Raw genomic sequence first — 24,047 nt, 5'->3', positions numbered from 1 at the left:
CCACAGACTGTCCAGGAGGGAGAGTGACCAGATCCCAGGTATGGTTTTTGGTTAATGCATCAAGTTCCTCTTTCATTGCAATCTGCCATAAAGGGTCAGTGGAGGCCTCACGATAGGTTTGAGGCTCGTGAAGTGTAGCAAAGGTAGTGTAACAATGATAGTCAAGTAAATGTGTAGGAATGGATCTTACCCGGGTTGAGTGGCGATGTGGAATGTCTTGTGGAGGATCTTTAGGCGGAGCAGGAGCAGGGGACCCAGGCTCAAGGTGGGGTAGCTCGTCATCAACCTGTTCATCTTCAACCTGTCTAGGAGAAGCATCAAAAATATCTAGAGAGAAGTCCAAAGAAGGATCAAAAGTATTTGTAGAAGGAACAAGAGACTCGTCTGGAAAGATTTCTAAAACAGAGGAGTTAGTCAAGGAAGAACGAAAGTGAGAGAGCTCAACAAATAATCGGTGTTCCCAAAAGACAACATTACGAGAAACACGAAGACGATGAGAGACAGGATCATAACACCTATACCCCTTTTGAGTTTCGCCATAACCAAGGAAACAACAAAGTCTAGATCGAGGCTCAAGTTTGTTGTGCTCATGAGGCTGAAGAAGAACGAAACAAGCAGATTCAAAGGATCGAAGGTGATGATAATCAGGAGGTGACCCAAAGAGACGCTCATACGGAGTCTGATTATGAATGACAGCACTTGGAATGCGATTAATCGCATGAACAGCATTAAGAGTAGCTTCACCCCAAAATGGGGCAGGAACTTTGGCAGAAAGAAGAAGAGCACGAACAGTGTCAAGAATATGACGAAGTTTTCTTTCGGCTCGACCATTTTGCTGAGAGGTACCTGGACAAGTTAGATGATGCACAGTGCCATAGGAATGTAACAAAGCTTGAAAAGCATATTGAGTATATTCAAGAGAATTATCAGAACGAAAAGTTTTGATACGTTTGGAGAATTGGGTTTCAACCATTTTGGCAAAGTTGCTGTATATTGGTAAAATTTCAGAATGAGATTTCATAGGAAATATCCAACTATAACGAGAATAATCATCAATAAAGACAACAAAATATCGAGATCCACCAATACTAGCAACAGAAGAAGGTCCCCAAACATCAGAATGAATTAACTCAAAAATACTATTAGAAATGGATTCACTGTTATTAAAAGGCAAAGCTGGTTGTTTTCCTAACTGACATGAAGTACAATCAAAATTGTCTTTGGACACAGAACCCAACAGACCCCTAGAAGCTAACTGTTGTACCCGAGAAGATGATGCATGACCAAGACGAGAATGCCAAAGTGCAAGAGATGGTAAGGAAGAAACTGCAGCAGCAGCAGCAGCAACAGAAACAGGAGCAACAGGTGGAAGATGAAGATTGTCCACGGGAAACATACGCCCAACTCTAGGGCCGGTCCCAAGCTCTTGTCCCGTCCTCGGATCCTGCACAATACACCCAGAATAGTAAAAAATAAGGCGATAACCTAATTCAGCTAATTGTCCCACAGAGCACAAATTATAGGATAGGTCAAGTACATGGAAGACTCCAGGAACAGAAAGGTTAGAGGTTGAAACAAAACCTAAACTATTTCCATGCATGGTGGAACCATCAGCTATATGAATATTTAGAGGATGTGGTGCAGGGTCAAGTTTGGAGAATAAGGATGAGTGAGGTGTCATGTGATTGCAGCAGGCAGAATCAAAAAGCCAAGTTTGAGACTTACCGGGTAGAACAGATAGGGCAGTGGAAAGAGATGCATTACCAGCCATACGAACAGCCTGAGCTATGATCTCCTGTAGTTCAGTGGGGGAGAGGTTGATAGTGGATCCAGAAGACTGGGACTCAGCTGAGGTGGAAGCCATTGGGGGAGTAGGCTCAGTATTAGCAACAGCAGCAGTAGATTTGTTGCGACGGAAACAAGTCTCAATGGTGTGGCCAGAACGCTTGCAATAGTTGCAGACTTTTTTGTTGGACTGCTTGCGACGATTGTGAGAGCCAGAGGAATCACTTGATTGCTGAGGTTGCTCTATGAGTGGAGTAGATGGAGTAATAGCCAAAACATTGAGCTTATTCTGGGCTTGAAGGGTTGCAAGACGAGCTTCTTCTCTAACTAACTCATTCACAGCAGTATCAAGAGAGGGAGCAGGACTGCGATTTAGAAGCTGACCTCGAATGGGCTCAAAGTCCTTGTGAAGTGACATCAGGAATTCATAGAGGCGAAATTCATCTCTGATGGAAGCATATTGCTGAGCATCCTTTGAGCATGCCCAAGTTGGATCAGAAAGGTCAATTTGGTCCCAAATGTAGCGAAGCTGATCATAATAGTCATTGATGGATTGCCCTGGTTCTTGCCTGAGTTGATGCAATTCAACCACTAATTGATATTTCATGGATCCATGAGTAGTGGAGTACCTTTTGGCCAACATATCCCATGCAGATTTTGCATCATCAAAGCTGCCCAACAGATTGGAAATAGAGGGAATGGAAGTGTTCCGAATCCATGTGAGGATCATGTGGTTATGACTATCCCATTCAATCATGCGACCAAGAAAAACAGCATCTTCTTCACTTGCTCCCTTGACAGGAATAGTCATTGCACCAGTACAATAATGCCAGTGCATGCGATCCTTAAGAAAACTGCGCATAGCTTGAGACCAAGATAAGTAATTTTTATTCCCCTCCAATACAGTATTGATGGGGCGAGGAACAAAATTATCCTTTTTATCCATTTAGAGACACAATATGCAAAAACAAACAGCAGAAATGAAATCTACGCGAAAAACTGGGTAAGGAGAACCTGGACTGAAAAAGTCAACCCTGGAAAAGTCAACGGTCAACGGTCAACGGCCAGTCAAAGTCAACGGTCAACCTGAAGTCAACGGTCAAATCCAGATTCAGAAGGTGACGTCAGCGGATGACGCAAGCAGTGACGTCAGCAAGCTGTTAGGGCTGACGTCATCGATGACGTCAGCGAGGTTGTTGAGGCGCGTGGAGGCGTGTGGAGGCGCGTAACGGCGCGTGGAGGCGCGTGAAAAGAAGCTGTGGCGCGTGTGGCGCGTGATCGGCGGCACAACAACTTTGAACGGCGCGTGGGGGCGCGTGCAGTCTCCGATGGCGACGAGGCTTCCACGAGTGTGTAGATCGGCGCTGGACGATCTCAGTGGTACCTTCAAAATCGTAATCGGAGCAATAATTGCAGCGGAGCAGTGGTCTGTGCAGTGTGAAACTCCTTAACGACGGCGGCTGCAGGTCCGGAACCCAAGGACGACGGCTGGATGATGTCGGAAGTTCAACGCCGAGAGGCTGCAGCGGCAGTGTGATGGCGGAAGCGTTGTTAAAAAGAAAGCCACACTAATGAAGACAAGACTGCTAAGAAAAGGTCAGAGCAGTGGCTCTGATACCATGTTAGAAATACTGGAAGATTGTATTGTATTTCATAATGAGGGAATATACATCAGAGCCTTATATAGGAGGCGTAAGTGTGCGGTACAAGTAAAGTGTAGTACAAGTACAAGTGTAGTACAAGTACAAGTGTGCTATACAAGAAAGGTAATTGGGCCTAAAGCCCATAATATAATATAATATACATTAACACATTCAAATAAAAGTTTCATTATTTCCATATTATATAGCTCTATAGTTTCAAAATTTAGTCCAAAAAATAAACCAAACAAACATACCTCGCTACAACAACATTAATGTTAATAAATTATTTTCTAAAAATAGTTAATAACTCATAAAATAAATCAACAAACAAGCATTATCAATTAATAACATTTATTACTAACCACTACACGCATTTCATTCATAGTTCCCAGTCCCATAGGCTTTACTTTTTTATTGCCATTTTCTAGTTTTTTTATTCTTTTTATTTTTTTATTTATTTTTTATCTCATTTGTCCTTATTTGACCATCTTTTTTTTCAAATTCAAGAGTCAAGGATGACTTCTTAAATTAAGTACAAATGATGACATCTTAAATTAAGTACACAATATAGGGGGGGCATTGGCCCCCCTCTGCCCCAACGTGGGTCCGTCCCTGATTAAAGATATATATATATATATATATATATTTATATAAATGGAGGCTAAAGAAGCTTGCTTCTAAATAACTTAGATACAACGTAAGAATTGGTGAGAAATGAGTCTGATACTATGTAAAAAAAAAAAAAAACCGTAACTTTAATACCATGAGAAAATATTTAAAAAAAAAAAAATATATATATATATATATATAGAGAGAGAGAGAGAGAGAGAGAGAGAGAGATTAAATTGGTTTGGCCTTAGTGGCTTAAATCTATAATAAATAATTCTTGATGGTTACATTTTTATTATGGCGAAAACTACATTTTCATGCGATTTCCATTTTGGTCCTAACTTTTTTTTTTCCATTACTTTTAGTCCTTATCCTAGAAAATGCGTCTCATTTTTGTCCCTGCCGTTACATCAGACACGGAAATTACACAAGTAGCAAACGGAATGCACTGTTGGCACACTAAAAGCTGACATGACCATTAAAATAATAATAAAAAATGTCATTTGGCATTAAAAAATGTCATGTCATCTTTTAAAAACAAAAAATTAATTTATGAATTTTAACTAAATGAAAAAAAAGGAAAAAACAGAAATAAAAACAAAAAATCTTGAGGAAGGACAGATAAGAACAAAAACCTAGAAAATTTCAAGCACAAACCTAGAAAATCAAACATAAGAACACAAGAAAATCAAACCCAGAACACACGAGCACAAACCCAATTAGATATGTATGAAAACACAAAGACATTCATCAATTACTTAGTCGATTCTTTCACATTCTCATTACAAACACAAAGACCTTCAAAGATTCAAATCACAAAGACTTTCAACAAACACAAAGACCTTACACACCTTCATCCAAATTAACAGACCCAACAAATCAAACCCAAATAAAAACCAAATAGCAAAAACCCAATCCTACCCTGTAGATCGAAGAGAGAGAGAGTCCGAGATGTCATTAGGTTTGGCTTTGTTGTTGTGGTGGCTGTCATGGCAATGCTCATGACGGAGAGATCGAATCTCCATTTAGATTAAAGAGACAGAAAGGGGATAGATCTTTATCTGTTCAAAGGGGATAGATCTAGCAAAAACCTGACCCAATATGTCTGGGCTTCATCACCCACCACCACTCCACGGTGGTTTCTAGACCTTGATTCCATTGATCCAAAAGAATCGAAGCTTTCAAGCTCTGCCTTCACTGGTCTTGCATTGCACCGCTGCTAGCCATACTGCCGCCAGCAACTGATCTTAGCATCTCTCTAACCCAGATCAAACCGATCTCAGCCTCTCTCTATCTCTAACCCAGATCAAACCAAGACCCAAAAACATTAGAGAAAAAGTTCCAGTCGAAAAAGTGTGGCTGGGTGGGGTTATTGGATTTAGTTGTGTTTAATTTTTTTTTTTGAAACAAGTCGTGTTTAATTTTTTTGTTGATAAGGATCCGATCTTTATATTTATATGATTTTTGGTTTTTATTTCTGTTTTTTCCTTTTTTTTCATTTAGGTAAAATCCATAAATTATTATTATTATTTTTTGTTTTTAAAGGATGACGTGGCATTTTTTAATGTCAAATAATATTTATTATTATTATTTTAATGGCCATGTCAGCTTTTAGTGTGCCAACAATGCACTCTGTTTGCCACCTGTGTAATTTTCATCTTTGTTGTAACGGCAGGGACAAAAACGAGACACGTTTTTCAGGATAGGGACTAAAAGCGGTGGAAAAAAAGTTAGGGACCAAAGTGGAATCGAGTGAAAATGTAAGGACGAAAATGTGATTTTCGCCTTTTATTATTAAATCTACGTATTATAATAAATCTATTGGGGGGCATTTATAGTAGACTAAATCCTAAATTATCCATAAACTATGATGGGACCTTTCTATTTTATTTTTGGCTAATGTGAGTTTCAAGACTAATCCCTTGGGGGGGTGCATAGTCATCCCTTGTGAGGGTTTTTTGGCTAACGTGAGTGTCCAAGACTTTTATAGCACTTGACTAATCCCTCAAGTTTGTGTAGTCTCCCGTTCCATGTACAAGGTTAGCCCAAGGCCTCAATTAAAAAGAGACCCAAATTTTATGACAATAAATTTTTTTTTTTTAATAAAAAGAAATGGTTATTTGCTATTTTTTTCCACCTCTAACAAGGTCTCAAAAATATTAGACTAATAAAAACCAAACCCAATTTAAACCTTAAGCTGTTTGATTTTTTCCTTGGGTAAATGTGTTGAATCATCAATGATGATAAAATTCTACTTATAGCTTGAGATTTTAATTTTGTAAACCAATATATTACTCGGAAGATTGTCAACATTAGTCACCTAATCTCCCATATGGCCATGCACCAAACAGTCTCTATCTCTCTTTTAACATCAAAGTAAAAATTAAAAATTAGAATACAACTTAGTTTCACATAGCCACCAAATTCCCACATTTCTTTTTGTTAAATTTAATACTTAAATTATGATATTTGATTCTCTATATGAAATTAACCTTGATTTGGTTAGTTAATTTATCAATTTATGTATTCATCAAATTAACATGGATTTGATAAGTATTAAAGAAATTTATCAATTCATCATCAAATTAACATGGTTTTGATAAGTATTAAAGAAATTATTTAATTGATATTTAAGTATAAAAGGTTCCACTTAAATTTATTTTCTTAGGTTTTAAACTATATTGAGTTGGTTTTGCCTATGTAATGGGTAATTTCAAGGAAGAATCCCTTAAGGCGACTATAAGGTGTTAGTTAAGAAACTTAAACCTCAAATTTTATAAGTGACATGAGACCCAAAAATCACTAGACCAATCCCTTTGGATTAGAATTAAACTTTTGATATATTTAACAATGAGCAAGATGAAAGTGACAATCATCTATATATATATAAAACCGAAGCCTCTAAATTTTCCACGTCAGCATTTAATTTTTTTTTTTCTAGTTTTTAAATTTGATTTAAAAATAAATCTAATTTTCCCCACCAAATACATGATACCTCTTTAAAACCAAAAAAGGAAAAAATCTCTCCTCTTCTCACACATTAATAACATCTCCTTCCCCTAAACCTAAAACTCACCCTTTCCTTCCTCCAAAATCAAAACCCAAAACTCAGATTCTCCCACCGTCGTCGCCGCCACCGCAGATTGCGGCCACCACGGATCGTTGCCACCACGGAAAAGCAGTTTACTGAATGATGCAAAATCTCACACAACCACCGTTTCTCCAATCCTATTCAAATCCTCACACAACCACTGTCTCTCTCCAAGTCTCGCAACTTTCCATGTCTAATAAGTAACGATTTGAAGTTAGAGTTCCAAATTTCATCAAAGTAAAGATTCTAATTTGTTTATAAATTGTCTAAGATTAGGGTTTGCTATCAACTACGGATTTAAACGATGTTGGCTTCATTGAACCTAGGGAAACCCTATAAAAGACCAAATTCTACATGGGCTTCGTCTCTTGGCATTTTAAAGAATGGTTAGTGATGTTTTTATTTTAATTTTAGGTTTTTTCCCTTACCTATTCTCTTTATTTGGAGTAAATTTGTGGTTTTTTTAAAAAACCAAAAGAGCCTTACATTATTATTGTTCATTGAGAGCCTTAATAAGGGGCAAAGAGAGTTAGAGAGGGAGAGAAAAATCTGAGAGACTTTATAATCAGGCCAGAACTTCTTCGAAAACATTACCAGCAAGTTTTTAACTTTGTTCTATTGTTTTTGGATGTTAAGTATTATTTAGGGTTACATTTGGGAGTGTTTCTTTTGAATGATTAGCATAGATTGATGGGTTTGGAGCTGGTAGTGGAGTTTGCTATTTTCAATTATTGGCTGCATTGCTCTCTCTTTCATATTTTAGCAAATTCAATCAAAATTGCGTCTCCTAACCGTATCTTTTGTGAGAATGAAACCAAGGCTTTTCTGTTACTTCTTCTTCATTTACTACATTTCCAAAGGGGCTGTTTATTCAGTTTGAAAGAAATTGTTTTCTTTTTTGGTTGTTTAATTGTTTTGATAATTATTGAATTTTTTTTTTTGGTGTTCGTACTGGTATGCTTTTTAAGTCATTGGATACTGAGATGTGAAGAATAAAGGGGTTTTTGTTGAATTCTTTTATTTTTGTTTGTGCTGTTAGGAAGTGGAAGGATATTGTGGATAAATGGGTGAAGTTGAATCAACCTTGGGAACACACATCCTCTAGAATGAATTTAATTTCAGTTTCTCTTTTGAGTAAGTAACTAAGTGTAGATTGCATTATAGAAAGTAAGTTAAAATTGGTAATTGTTGTTGTTGGTAGCTGATGGAGACTCACCTCAGCAGAAAGTTACTCAAAATGGTTAACACCAGGTTGTAGAAATCCTTTATTTTTTGTAGGAATAGTTTGTTTAGGTGTTGTACGGTTTCCTAGTTAAATTCAAACACTTATTGCATTTGTCATTGCAGTTCAAACATTGTTATATTTTGAAGGACAATTAATTGGGGAATGTAACATATAGCATCTAAGGAACTGTATTTAAGTTTTGTTCTTTATTTTTGTGATTTTTGAGCGAACTAATTTTCTTTGTCTGGGAGAAAAAAACTCTTGGAAAATGGGTTTTGTTTTAGAGGTTTCTAATATTCGGTTTCTAATATTCTATTCTTTTGTAGGTTCCTGATTTTGCTTACTCTCCAAATCCATACAGTGAGCAATAGAATCAAATTCCAATTTCGACTTTTGAGCTTTGTGTGAGTGTGTTTTTGTTCGGAGTTTGAATGATCCAACTTGCTGGCATAGATGGGAGTTCTGGGTTAGATAAGAATAATTTAGAATCCGAGCCAAAGTAGAAAGTTATTCCTCAGAAAGAAGCTCCTCCTCCTAGAACAGCACCTGTCTCTGCCTCGACACATCAAAATGTATGAATACCAAATTAAGAGTCTCTAGCTCCAATGTCTTGTTGATTATCATTTTGAGTAAGAAAATTAGTTTTTGAAGGAATTGATTCCAAAATATGCGAAACTAAACTCAATTGCATCAAATAGTTTAGTTTAGCTCAATTGAATGGGAGGTGTAAGTTTTCCCATGATGCTCCCTAATAGTCTGAAGTTCAAGATATTTTTAATTTCTTGCCAACCAAATGGATTGTGAATGTTATTTAACTGAATTTGAATCACTTCATTGGGATTTTACAGATACAAAGAGAACATCAACAAAAGGATGTTGACTCTGAAAAACTGGCTTCAGCAAGAAAAAGGCTTCAAGAGAATTACAAAGAAGTTGAAAATGGTTCACTTATTTTCTTTTCTTCTCTACTGTAATTTTACTGGATTCATCAATTTGGGCTTATGCTGAAGCTGTTTGTGTTTGTGTGTTTTACTTTGGTGAAGCCAAAGGCAAAGAACAATTCAGGTGATGGACATCCATGAGATCCCAAAACCCAAGAATGCCTTCTTTGGAAAGAACAAAGGTGGTAGTGGTGGCGGTTCTCACAGGAGGAGCTAGTGACTGAATACGGCAAATCATACATACTAAAGGGTACATGAGGGAGGTTGGAAAGGCCAAAACCCATTGTGCCTCTTACGTTGTTTTTTGGAGTTAAGAAAACAAAAACAAAAACACTTTTTTTTTTTGTAAATTTACTTAAAACAAAAATTAAAATGACTTATTTGGGAATAGTGATTTCAAAGTGTTAAAAAGTTTGAGGTTTTTAGTAGCAGGAAACTCTAGCGAGGCACATACACTCACACCTAAATACACAACAATCTTAAGTGTCAATTTTTTTATTGGCGCACCAAATTCACATTTTCACATTTTCACCAAGTACAAGAGGTGGACTCTTGTGTTAGTTTTCAAATCCAATGGAATACTTATTTTCATGAAGATTATAAACATATTGAACTTTTTTAATAATTCAATAGTTGGGGTGGGGTTATTATGAAATTTATTGACATTAAGAGTGTTTGGTTTAAATTATAAATCTTTGATGAATTGGTATAATTTGGTGTTATACTTGATACTAATTTGGTGAAAAATTAAGTAGCTTGAAGAAGTTGAGAAAAGAGAAGAGCCTAAGAAAGGGAGGAAATAGATTCTTGAAAAGCATTGGATAAAGCTTGAAGATGTAAGCACAATTGTATATTTATTCTATTTACCAGTTCTTTTGTAATACTTATTAAACCAAATGTAAGAGCACATTATGATTATTGTAATATATTACTTCATAATATTTGTATTTATCTCATTTTTAATGATTTTATGTGTAATATTTTGATAGTTTCATCACAATTACATGTTTCATCTTATATTAGAGCCAATTTAGCTTTCAATAATTGAAATTAGAGAAATGTTTAAACTTGAACATGTTAACATTTGATTTAAAACAATCCCGTGCATCGCACGGGTTAGCGACTAGTTAAAGATAAAAAAGATACTTTTGTGTGTATTCTAATTGTGCCAAATCACGGTGGATGATTCTAAGGAATTCTCATTGTCAACCACTTTCCTGGTGATGCTAATGATAATATGTTAGTTAAGAAACTTAAATCTCAAAATAAATAAATAAAATAAATGATAATGATAGCTTTCACCAACATGAATTCCCTACAGTTACATAGACAAATCATGGGACATGTTTGATTGCAAAAGATTAAAAAAAAGCGCATGCACATAATTATGGCCTAAGCACATAATTATTTTAGTAAAATAAACATATTCAACTATTTTATTATTATTTTTATGAATTTAATTGTTACAAGTGATAAAAAGATATTCAAACCCTGATTCTCTTTATAGAAAACTAAACAGTATGAACTGATAAGAATAATTTTGTAATATTGGAACTTACCCATGACAAGGCATAGAGCGACGTTCCAAACCAATCCGTCAGTCTTGCGTCTATCAACACGTGACAAATAGTAAGTCTACAAAGCTGACATAATTAACTTAGGATGGGGATTGAAAGTTGATGCCGCCAATGATGAAGGGATGAGCGAGATTGATGGTTCTAACGTAACCCTAACTTGGTCTCCACACATACGTATAAGGAAATTTCTTGTGCCCCACGCCCAATGTTGGTCAAAAAGACTCCTACAAGGAAAGGATTCCGAAAAATACATTCATAAGGACTCATACAAGGAAAAGACTTCTAAACCAAGGAAAGAGATGTCAACTTTTTTCTACTATAAAAGCCCCAATACCTTCACTAACCAAGGTACGCATAATTCACCCCAATTCTGGCACTCTAGAGTTGTGAGAAGTTCTAACTTGATCTTCGGAGGATATTTGGCCGACACCACACCGGTGCTCTCTGTGAGATCTTCTCTCTTTGTGTTGTGCAGGTGTTGTTTCAAGCACGTGAGGACCGTGGGGCTTACTGTTGATTTTTCGGCATCATCAGTTGGCGCCGTCTGTGGGAAAGAACTTTAGCAACTTGTAAGCCATACTATCGCTTCCCAGACAAAGAGTTGCATGGTACTTACTTGCTCGATGGCAATAACTAGCAACGTTTAGAGAGACGAGCCGTGACCCACTGCCATGGAAAGGCAGGTTTAAACCCTCACTGCAGTAGTGGAACGTGTCACCAAACAGAATCAGGACCTAGAAGAACAGCTACGGCAGAAGAACGCAGCGATTGATACCCAAGAGGAAGACCAAGAAGGTACCAGTGCTGAGAGAAGAGATCAAGAAGGGCTGAAAGGTAGTAACGCCCCAAGCAGACCAGAACGACAAGACATGAGCCGTCCATCCGTCACTGATACGGCTCCACCCCACATTGTCGTGGAGATGTAGATGATGAAAGAACGGATGGACTTTATGATGAACACCCTCAAAGGACGGGTGTCCAACGGCCTTGATGATCTAGTCCACCGAACCAATTCGCCGTTCACCATGGTCGTCAATCCTTCCTCCTACCGCAGAAGTTTCATATGTCGCAAATAGAAAGCTACGACGGAGCCAAGGACAATCTAAATCATCTAGAGACTTTCAAGACCTTGATGCACCTTTAAGGAGTAGCAGACGAGATCATGTGTAGGGCCGTCCTTACAACGCTGAAGGGTCCTACAAGAATTTGGTTCAGCCGATTGATGCCTAACTCCATCAGTACTTTTAAGGAGCTGAGCGCCCAGTTCACTTCGCACTTCATTGGGGGGGGGGGGCATAGGTATAAGAAGTCTACTGCATGCTTAATGAGCATTAGGTAGCGAGAGGTCGAGACACTGAGATCCTACATAGCCCGTTTTAACAAGGAAGTGTTCTCGATTGATGAGGCCGAAGACAAGATACTTGTAGCAGCCTTCAGAAATGGGTTACAGAAGGGTAAGTTCCTGTTCTCTTTATACAAGAACGACCCGAAAACCATGTCGGACGTACTTTACAGGGCCACCAAGTACATGAATGCTAAAGATGCACTGTTATCTTGTGAGGAAAGACCTAAGAAGAGGGAAAGACAGGAAGACACACGGCAAGACAGAGGATGGAAGATGGCAAGAACGGGAGAACGAAGGGATGACAAGCGCTCTAGGCCCCCGGCAGGTAGGTTCACGAGCTTCACCCCATTGACTACCTTGATCGACCAGGTCCTGATGCAAATCAAGGACGAAGGGGCTCTAACCTTCCTCGAAAAGCTGAAGGGAGATCCCAATAAGCGATCTAAAGATAAATATTGTCGCTACCACCTTGACCACGGTCATGACACAGCCGATTGCTACAACTTGAAATTGTAGATCGAAGCCCTCATCAGGCAAGGGAAATTACAGAAGTTCGTCAATAGGGAGAGAACGGATCCACCTCCCCAAGAGCAGGCCCCCCGATGGGATAATGGGCATCCTAGACCACCCGTAGGAGATATAAGAATGATCATAAAAGGCACAACAACTACGGGGTCGTCCAAAAAATCCCATAAGATTTACCTCAGGATGGTTCAAAACGTCCAGCTGACGGGTTTAGTACCTAAGATGGCGTGGATAGACAACCCCGTCATCATATTCTCGGAAGAAGATGCCCGACGTCTTCACCACCCGCACAACAATGCCTTTGTTGTTAGCATACGAGTAGGGGAATATAACATGCACCGGGTGTTGGTCGACAATGGTAGCTCGGCGGACATCCTATACTACCAAGCATTCTAGCAGATGAGGATTGATAGAGAGCAATTGATTCCGACGAATGCTCCGCTCGTTGGTTTTGGAGGAACAAGGGTATTCCTCTTGGGTGCGCTCACATTATCAGTAACGGTAGGTGACTACCCTCAGTAGATCACTAAGGACGTAACATTCCTCATGGTCGACTGCTCGTCTACTTACAATACCATCCTTGGATGACCCACCCTCAATTCATGGAAGGTCGTAACCTCAACCTACCACCCAATGATCAAATTCCCTACCGACTACGGAGTAGGAGAACTGTGCGAAAATTAGGTGGCTGCACGTGAATGCTACGTAGCCATGATGAAAATGGACAACCACCTCCAAGCTATGAACATAGAAGAACACCGGACGGTGATAGAGCTCGTTGAAAAGCTTGAGGAGATACTTCTTGACGACTCCAAGCTTGGCCAAACAACCAAGATTGGAACCCTCGCCAGCCTAACTATCCGCCAAGCACTTATGACTTTTCTTAGAAATAATCGGGATGTATTCGCTTGGAGCCACGAAGACATGCCAAGAATAGACCTTTCGGTCATGGTGCATAGGTTGAATGTGTCGCCTTCCTTTTCACCCATCAGTTAGAAGAAGCGAGTGTTCGCCCCAGAGCGAGATCAAGCCATAGCAGAAGAGGTTTGCAAGATGCAAGAAGCGAACTTCATTAGGGAGGTTTACTACCCCGACTAGTTGGCAAACGTAGTAATAGTTAAGAAAGCTAGCAGAAAGTGGAGGATGTGCGTAGATTTCACCGACCTAAATAAAGCATGCCCCAAAGACAGCTACCCCCTCTTGCGGGTTGATGTTCTAGTTGACTTTACGGCTCAACACCAGTTGTTAAGTTTCATGGACGCCTTTTTGGATTACAACCAAATCCGAATGCACGAAGCAGACCAGGAGAAAACTTCGTTCGTGACTAGCCAAGGTCTCTTCTGTTATAAAGTAATGCCATTCGGCCTCAAGAATGCGGGCGCGACGTATCAGAGGCTCATGAACAAGATGTTCACACAGCAGATTGGTAGAAATGTCCAAGTCTATGTTGATGACATGCTGGTGAAAATTCGAAGGGAGGAAGATCACTTGGAAGACCTCAAGGAAACATTCGACACCCTTCGCTCCTACAAAATAAAGCTCAATCCAGGCAAGTGCACCTTCAGAGTAACGGCAGGAAAGTTCCTAGGATTCATTCATGGTGTCTTAGAGAGGTATCGAGGCCAACCTAGACAAGATCTGGGCCATAATGAAGATGGCACCCCCAAGAAACATGAAAGAAGTGCAAAGCCTCAACGGCAAAATAGCAGCGCTAAACAGGTTCGTATCGAGGGCAACAGACAAATGTCTACCTTTCTTCTGCATGCTGAAGAAGTCCTTCAAGTGGACTGGCGAGTGCCAATAGGCATTCGAAGACTTAAAGGTTTACCTCTCTTTCCCACCGCTGTTGAGTCCTTCACAACCCGGGGAAGAGCTTTTTCTTTACTTACCTGTCTCCCCTGCAGCCGTCAGTGCGGCCTTAGTCAGAGAAGAAGACAAGGTTCAGAAGCCCGTGTACTACGCCAACCGGGCGCTTCGCGATGCAGAGGAAAGGTACCCACCCATGGAGAAACTCGCCTTCGCTTTGATTATGGCAGCCCGCAAACTCAAACCATACTTTCAAGCCTACACAGTGATTGTCCTAACCGACAAGCCTTTACGACGGGCGATGAGTAATCCTGAAGCTACTGGTCGACTAGCGCTATGGGCAATAGAGTTGAGTAAGTTTGACATCCAATACCGCCCGCGTACCGCTATCAAGGGACAGGTCGTCGTTGACTTCATAGCGGAGTTCACCAATGGTGAAGACAAAGGGGCAATTAAGGACCCTCAGTGGAGTACTCATACAGACGGGTCGTCCAACAAGCAAGCGGGGGGTGCAGGTATTGTGCTTCTTTCTCCTAAAGGAGACAAGATTGAATGTATGATCCGCCTCAATTTCCCTACCACCAATAATGAAACGGAGTACGAAACTTTAGTGGCAGGGCTTGACCTCGCCAAAGCGGTTGGAGCCACAAACGTAGTTCTTTACTGCGACTTTTAGGTCGTCACCAACCAAGTAAACGGGGATTATGAGTGCAAGGGTGAAAGAATGAAGAAATACTTGGAGCAAGTAAGAAAAAGGGTAGAAGACCAAAATGCCAAAATTATCTGAATTCCCAAAGGAGAGAATGAACAAGCCGACCACCTTGCCAAAGCCGTGTCAGCAGAATATATGATCGCCCTTGATAATGTACTCTCTTTTGTTCAACTTTCTCCACTAATAGATTCGAATGATGTGCAGGAGATAGGTTCTAAAAATGACTGGACCACACCATTAGCCTTATACTTAAAGGTACAAGCAACGCGATTCGTCTTAATAAAGGACGTCTTGTACAAGCAACGTGATTTGTCTTAATAAAGAACGTCTTGTACAAGAGAGGCTTCTCCTGCCCATATTTAAGGTGCTTGGGACCTGAAGAAGTAAACTACGTCATGAGAGAGGTACACGAAGGGATTTGCAGAAACCATTTGGGGTCGAGGTCGTTGGTGCACAAACTGGTGCGAGTAGGATACTATTGGCCCACCATGCAAAAGGATGCCCAGACTTATGTCAAAGCTTGTGACAAGTGCCAAAAGTTCAGCAATATCATCAGATAGCCATCCGAAGAATTAACCCTCATGACAGCCCCATGGCCATTTGCTCAGTGGGGATTAGACATTATGGGGCCATTCCCCATAGCGGTACAACAGCTAAAGTTCCTGATAGTGGGTATAGACTACTTTACAAAATGGGTGGAAGCTGAAGCCTTGGCCACCATTACGGAGAAGAACATGTGAAGTTTCATTTGGAAAAACATCGTATGCAGGTTTGGGATCCCTAGAGTCTTAGTTTCAGACAACGGGAAACAATTTGACAATAACGCCTTCCGAGATTTTTGTTCGCAGTTGGGGATCAAGAATTACTACTCCTCCCCTGCTCACCCTTAAGCTAATGAGCAGGTTGAAGTCACCAACCGATCCTTGCTAAAAATTATTAAGACTCGGCTTGAGGGGGCAAAGGGTATATGGCTTGAAGAGCTGCCAAGCATATTATGGGCGTATAGGACAACAGCGAGAACGCCTACAGGAGAGACTCCATTTCGGTTAACCTATGGGAGCGGAGCAGTCATTCCAGCCGAAGTCGGACTTACAAGCTACAGGGTGGACAGTCATGATGAAAGCAAGAATGACGAGGCTATTCGCCTACAGCATGACTTAGTTGACGAAGTTAGAGCGACAGCCAAACAAAGATTCGCACGGTACCAGGACTGCATGGCTAAGCATTACAACTCCTGGGTCCAACACAGAGACTTTCAGGTCGGAGATCTCGTTTTACAGAGGGTCATAGGCGTCGCTAAAGACCCCACCCAGGGGAAGCTCGGCCCCAACTGGGAAGGACCCTACCGAATCATGTTATGGCAGAGGAAGGACACCTACCACTTGGAGATGTTGGACGGACAAAAACTGCAACATTCATGGAACACCGAGCACCTACGGAAGTACTACCAGTAATGATGAGGGCATGAAGAACAACCCCTTTTTATTTCTAGTTTACCTTAGTTAATTTCAGTAATATTCCTCAGTTTTTTCATTTACTTTTGTTTTGCTACAATACTTTCTTTAAGCCCAAAGGGCAGGTTTTTTTAGAGAACTACTTTTCTACGAATGGGTTATCATAATAAGAGGAGGTTATTCAGACATGACTAATGTGTTTTTCTACAAGTCCATAAAGTGGACAATTTTGTTAAGTCCATAAAGTGGACGACTTTGTTAAGTCCATAAAGTGGACGAGTCTATGAAATGGACGAGTTTTTAATACAAAGTGGACGACCTCATCCTAGGAGGATGAAAAATCATCATGTCCACAGAGTGGACGAGTTTATCATCAAGACAAGTTCATTACCTAGTCCACAAAATGAACGAGTTTATTGCTTAGTCCATAAATTTGACGAGCTTGGTTGTCCCTAAAAGCAGACGAGTTTATTTGTAAGCTCATAAAATAGACGAGTTCAGCCCAAAAGAATTAATGCTAGTCCAAAAAGGACAAGTTCACCAAAAAGTCCGAGGAATGGGCAAGCTCATCCATTGTTATCATAAAATCCACTAGTATATAAACTTGCAAGTGAACGAGTTCACAGGCAAGTTCATAAGATGACCCATAAGGTTGATGGATTAATAGTTGATATAAACGGACTTATAAAGCCCAAGTTATTCCACGATGGCGTTTTAATCAATAATTAAGGTGGGCAACAAAGAAGGGCTCATAACATAGTCAACAAAGCTGTCAAGTTAATCAAACAGATTACGAATTCATCTTATTAAAATTGACAAGACCAATAGAATAGACCTATGGACGGGTCCGCGAAGTGGATGAGTCCATTGTAAGGTTTATTAACTCTCAAACATTAGTTCAAGATGGATGAATCAAAATTTAAAATAGACAAGTCCATGAGGTACATACACGTGCCAATAAACAAACACCCAAAGCGATGGATATAAATCAACATAAAGTTTAATCTCTACAAATCAAGCCCAAAAAGTAGCAGGGCATTTTACAGAGTCTTAAAAACAGAGCAAATCAAAAGGAAAAATACATAAAACTATGAGGCTGGAAGGATTGGAGAGTTCCCATCAATCTTCTCCTCGGCAACAGGGTCTTCGACGTTCACGGGCCTAGTGGACGGGACCAGAGAGGTGACGGGGGCATCTGTGGCTGGCTGGGCGAGGACGACATTACCATCTTTTGGATTAGACTCCGTGGAGTCGTCAGTTTCCTCCTAGACAGTGTCGCTAGTAGGAGTTAATGATAGGGGCTCGTCTATAGTAACCGTGGAAAAATCCATGTGAGGGTAGAGGGACTTAACCTGCTTAAGGCAGTCCTCAAACCCTTCACCATAATATCCACCACAAAAATCTATGAATGGCTGAGAGGCCTTGTAGTCATTTACAGCGTCCGCTCTAGCCATCTCTACCTACTCAAGAGGGGTCGCCAGCTCTTTCTCTACTTTCTCCTTCGCATCTTGCTCACTCATTCTTTGACGACCCTCCTCCTCCAGCTTACCCTTCAGATTTTTTACCTCCTTATTAAGAGAGCGAATGGCACCCTTGTATTGTTCTTCCTCGTCCGTCAAGAGCTCTATGCGCTTATGCAAGTGGGCAATCACTCCTTCTTTGGCGACGCCCCTATCTTGCAAAGCTTTCATACGCACCAACACCTACAAGGCACAATAGCCGTCAGCTACTAGACAAATGAGTAAGTAAGAAAGTTGAACGCAAAGAAAAACGTACCCGAGTAAGATCAAAGAGGCCTGACACCCCTAACTCGTCAGTCCCTTGCTCAGCATAAGGGTCTACATCCTTATCTCTGATGATGGATCCCACCATCTTGATGGCGTAGTCTTTGTGCGTGAAAAGGCGACTGTCTGGTCCCTGAGCAGCAGGGCCCAATGACGTCATCAAACCCTTACTTACGCCGAGGCCAGTCTTGAAGGGTGTCGGCTTTTTTAGGGATTTGTCCCTAATAGTAACAGAAGGCTTCTTGGGTGGACGATCGTCCTTCCTATCGACTTTTCTCTTGTGCGCACCCTTCTCGACGGCTTTTAGAGCTGACGAGGACACCCCATCTCCCTTTGTCTTATTTTCTTCTTTCTTCTTCTGCTGAGTAGCGGATGTGCACACCTGCACCCTCAACCTAGCAGCCTCCATTTCTGCAAAGGATATGTGACGAGCATAAACTTAAGTGACGCCTAAGAAGTAAAAGAAAGAAGAATAAAGCGACGAAGGAAATAAGAAATACTCACGATGATGAGAGTAAGTGTTTAGCCTACGAGCTATCAGGGTTGGCTCTGGACCACCACAGCACGCGTGTAGTGTATTAAGGGTAATTAAATCCCTGCACTTGCGCTTTTCGAATGGAATTTCAAGAACTCGTTGGATGAAGGCCTCCTGCTCGTCGGTAATGGATGGGCGGACACTAGTTGAAATAGAAAAATGATGACATTAGAACACTTGCAAGAAGACTAAAAAGTTAGAAAAAAGATGACGACATTAAACCTGAATCCTTAACAATGCTCCAAGTGTTATCAAAACCATGGGGCATTGTATCTCATTCCTCTGGACAACATACCAAATCTGTCCCTTTGACAAAAACAATATCTGCCTTTCCAATCCCTGTTGGAGTCCGGCATGTCTAATAAGCCTCAGCACTTTTTTCCGAGCAGCAAAGTGATAAATCCCTTGTGATGAGACAATGTGTTGGGGTCAGTAACACCAGAAGAACTCGTCTAGCATAAGCTGATGGTTCCCTCCACTTAGACGACCCCACAAGATCTCCGCCCCTATAAAGATCCTCCAGGCATTAGGAGCGATCTGGTTGACGGACGGACCAAGGAAGTTAGCCAGCTGATGGTGTAACGCCGTCAGTGGCAGCCTCAATCTTGCTATGAGTGTGGCGTCATACATACCAGTATCCGCCGTCTCTCCAGAGTAGCACTTCTCGAACTTCCCAGGAAGATGGATTGGTATGTGATCAGGGATTTGGAAACGGTCTCTTAAGTTCTTAAAAATGTTGGTCATCATCTTTGGTAGGAAGTCATTGACAGTCCACATTTGAGGAAGAATGAATGGATGAGTGTGCCCACTTCCAGGGTTTCTCCAACTCCCAACCTCGGGGGTCCTATCATCCGCGTCATTTTCGTCCATTACCCTGTCATCTTTAATCTCTCCCTCACCATCAACTTCTCCCTCGTCTATCTCTTCCTCGTCTTCATCTCCCATGTAATTTTCCTCGTCCTTGTCAGGAGAACGGGCTGACGTCTCTCTTTCTGACGACCAAGAATGGCCCTCCTTAGGCTCCTGTCCTGTTTGGTAGACTTCGTTGTAGCTTACTCCTTTACGGACTGACGACTGCTCATTAATTGCTCCCCTAGACATTTTTTACCTATAAGCGACAGAGTTATTCTAAGTACCTAAGTTGACGGCCTCACTAAAAATCTACACTATCAACTAAAACGCAGAAAATGATAGATAGGAGAAAAGAAGAGAAGACTTACCAAGTAAACGATCTCTAGGAGAAGTGACGGTCTTAACAAACGGATGAAGAGTGTAAAAAGACGACGGGAGCAAGGTTCTCCAAACAATAAGTTCTCTCTCTGGATCGACAATAAAATGGGAAGAATGGGAAAAAACTAAGATATATATAGAATTAAAGGGTGCGCGGAAGATGAAGCGACACCCTCATCCATAAGCGGAACTAGTTGGAATGCGACACGTGTTCAAGCAATTAATGCAGGCTGCTCGAGGAAACACCCATAAATGCTTCTTCCTTATTCCTGAATAAATGAAATTAAATAAATGGAAGTCACAAAAAACTGAACTCCGCAACCCGTCAACTTTAGCTGACGAGGTTATGAAGTAGGGGGCAACTGATAAGGATAATTTTGTAATATTGGAACTTACCCATGACAAGGCATAGAGCGACGTTCCAAACCAATCCATCAGTCTTGCGTCTATCAACACATGACAAACAGAAAGTCTACAAAGCTGATGGAATTAACTTAGAATGGGGATCGAAAGTTGACGCTGCCAATGATGAAGGGATGAGCGAGACTGACGGTTCTGACGTAACCCTAACTTGGTCTCCACACATACGTATAAGGAAATTTCTTGTGCCCCACGCCTAATATTGGTCAAAAGGACTCCTATAAGGAAAGGATTCTGAAAAATACATTCATGAGGACTCCTATAAGGAAAAGACTTCTAAACCAAGGAAAGAGATGTCAACCTTTTTCTACTATAAAAGCCCCAATACCCTCACTAACCAAGATACGCATAATTCACCCCAGCTCTGGTACTTTAGAATTGTGAAAAGTTCTAACTTGATATTCGGAGGATATTTGGCCAGCACCACACAGGTGCTTTCTGTGAGGTCTTCTCTCTTTGTGTTGTGCATGTGTTGTTTCAAGCACGTGAGGACTGTGTGGCTTACTGTTTATTTTTCGGCATCACCATGAACGAACTACATAACATTTAATTTCCTTCTATTCTCCTCGGTAATAATATATTCCATTGTAAAGAACAAGAAGATGAAGAGCCAAATTAAAGGTTATGTCATTGCAATTAAATAAGTCTTGTTAAACCAAAATAAGGACAAAGAGAAAACAACAAGGAATTGTAAGTTAATTTAACTTGTTTGGACCTTTTAACCAAAAAAAAAAGAAAAAGAAAAAGAAAACAAGAAGGAATCATATGCTGTTCTTGTCAAACGCGCTTTCCTACGTAGGCAATTTGCTTCGGATTCTTGTTCAAATGTTTTTGTAGTCCATCCAAATGAAAATTAGACATTTATGTTAAGGTAGATGACAGAACAAAAAAAAAAAAAAAATTTAGATGTTCATGTTTCGTGTGAGTTGGGTATTGTCTTCTTGACCTTTGTCTTACGCTAAAGAATGAAAATACCTTGATGTCGTGAGATAACATATAGAAATGCCACTAAATTCAAAAGCTTACGTTAATGGATTTAGACTAAGTTTTATTATATTATTCTTCATTTGTTAACTAACCACACCATTCATTCCAACACAGTTGGTTCTTTTGTTTGTTTGATGTTCCTGATAGAGAGGGAAGAGTGTTGAAGTGGAAAAGCATGGCTCTGGCAGATAGTAGATGGTCTCTAAAGGGAATGAGCGCTCTTGTAACTGGTGGAACTAGAGGAATCATCGGGTTATTTTCTATCTCATTTTTCTGTTTCTTTATTTGTTTGTTTCAGTTATGCTATTGTGGAGGAGATGGCCAAACTAGGAGTAACGGTGCATACTTGTTCTCATAATGAAGCCGAGCATAGTGGATGTTTAAAGGATTGGGAAGGTAAAGGCTTTGTAGTAACTGGTTCAGTCTGTGACGTATTGTCTAAAGCTCAACGAGAGAGGCTAATGGACACTGCTGTCTCCTCAATATTTAATGGCAAGCTCAACATCCTCGTGAGTTGCCCCTCATCCCATCCATGTAGCTTAATCTGGAGACACTGTTCTTCATTAGTGTTTTTCAGTTTTTCTTTTTACAAAATTTTTCTGTTTGATAACTTTGATTTATGATTATTATAATTATTACTGATCTCCTAGATGTTGATATACTGATTGATTTACCGTGTGACCCTGTTGGTCCAACTAAGAATTAACATTATAATATGGTGAACAAAAAGAAAAGATTCATTTCCTTAATGTATTAGAGAACCCAATTTGAGTAATCTTAGATGTTAGTTTTTCAATAATATGATATTTGAAGTACTCAGGAACTCCATTACAACTATTCTTACAAAGTTATAAATACTGATTTTTGTGCTTCAAAATTTGAATGGATCATTGTGAAGTTCACTTATTCTCTACCAAATTTGTAATTAAGGTACTTCAATTTTTGGAGTAGATTAATCATGCTGGGACGAATATAAGGAAACCAACAGTTGAGTACTCAGCTGAAGAATACTATATTCGGAATCAACTTTGAATCTGTTTACCACCTTTGCCAACTAGCACACCCCCTATTGAAGACCTCTGGAGCAGGAAGCATTGTAATTATTTTCTCTGTTGCTGGAGTGGTGTCACTAAAAAACATGTCTGTTTTTGGAGCAACTAAAGGTATGTAAACATACGATCTAATCTTCAGGGAATGAAAGAAAAATTGAAAAAAGTACAAGCTCTTATAATTATCTGAGCCTCTATTACTAATTTCCTAAGGAAAAAAGTATTATTGTGTCTACTTCACAGTTTGTGATAATTGTCTCACTTTACATTTTTCAGGAGCAATGAATCAGCTCACGAAGAATTTGGCATGCGAGTGGGTGAAAGACAATATCAGGACCAATGCTGTTGCACCATGGTACATCAAAACATCTCTTGTGGAAAATGTAATTTTCTTTTACCTCAATCAATTTGCTTTGAATTGAAGGAACCCCAATTTCAATCTCTAATCAAACCAACCAGCTTGTTTGGTGATTAGTCCACTGGTCACATATGGTCATTATCAAATGTACTTTTTGAGAGGAAGAAGTACATATATATGTCCATGATCAACATCGTGATGTGATTTCCTTTGGAAGAGGTAATTTCCCGCACTCCATTGAAGCGCTTAGGAGATCTAGAGGAGGTCTCATCTTTGGTAGCATCCTGTGCATGCCAGCATCATCTTATATCACTGGCCAGATTATTTGCGTTGATGGTCGGTCTGTCTGTCAACGGCTTCAACCCAAGTCGTGACTAGAGGCAACAATTTTGTGACACTACTGCTATGCTTAACTTCACTGGATATTTTTTAACCTGGTCTTAAACTTATCATGGTCCCTACTTTTGCTTTCAATTAGAAACCCCCAATTTTGTAATAATGATATCTTTCTATTACATATTTACTCATTTACAATTGGTATATGTACCAAGAAAGTAACAATATTACCCAACTGTGCCTTGTTCAGCACTAATTAACTGGGCAATATATGGGACATTGTAAATGCGTTCATGCTTGATGTTGGGTGCAATAATCGGTGATTCCAGCTTAAAAAATGTGACTTCTGAATTTCAAGACAAATTGAATTTGTGGGATACTGAATTCTGGTCAATCATGCATGAAGATGATACTGAATTTTTTGTAATATGACAAGATTTAATATTGATGTTCATCAATTCATATGATCATACTTTCAAAAATCATAATTTTCATGTTCATCCCTCCTGTGAAGATTTACAATTGAATGCAAAATTTAATCATAACATGCAATCCCATCTCATGATATAAAAAAGAGAAATTTCATTCATACCAAAATTAAAACCAAAACAAAAACCGACTTAGAGATACTACGT

General features: G+C 39.9%; 1 protein-coding gene and 1 pseudogene across 1 annotated transcript; one reads left to right on the top strand and one right to left on the bottom strand.

Moving 5' to 3' along the window:
* Window positions 1-1,117: 1,117 nt before the first annotated feature.
* LOC126728791 (uncharacterized) lies at window positions 1,118-2,612 on the bottom strand. The gene is made up of 2 exons (XM_050434571.1): window positions 1,726-2,612; window positions 1,118-1,444 (listed from the first exon to the last, which is right to left on the bottom strand). Exons 1-2 carry the CDS (start codon window positions 2,594-2,596, stop codon window positions 1,407-1,409), a joined length of 909 nt encoding a protein of 302 aa, XP_050290528.1. The 5' UTR covers window positions 2,597-2,612; the 3' UTR covers window positions 1,118-1,406.
* Window positions 2,613-21,797: 19,185 nt separating this feature from the next.
* On the top strand, window positions 21,798-23,712 carry LOC126728777 (tropinone reductase homolog At5g06060-like; annotated as a pseudogene).
* Window positions 23,713-24,047: the final 335 nt, after the last annotated feature.

The sequence above is a fragment of the Quercus robur genome, chromosome 1 (assembly GCF_932294415.1).
Source record: "Quercus robur chromosome 1, dhQueRobu3.1, whole genome shotgun sequence".
NCBI lineage: Eukaryota > Viridiplantae > Streptophyta > Magnoliopsida > Fagales > Fagaceae > Quercus > Quercus robur.
Note: the sequence above shows the minus strand (reverse complement) of the source record. Positions and strands in the feature narration are given on the sequence as shown.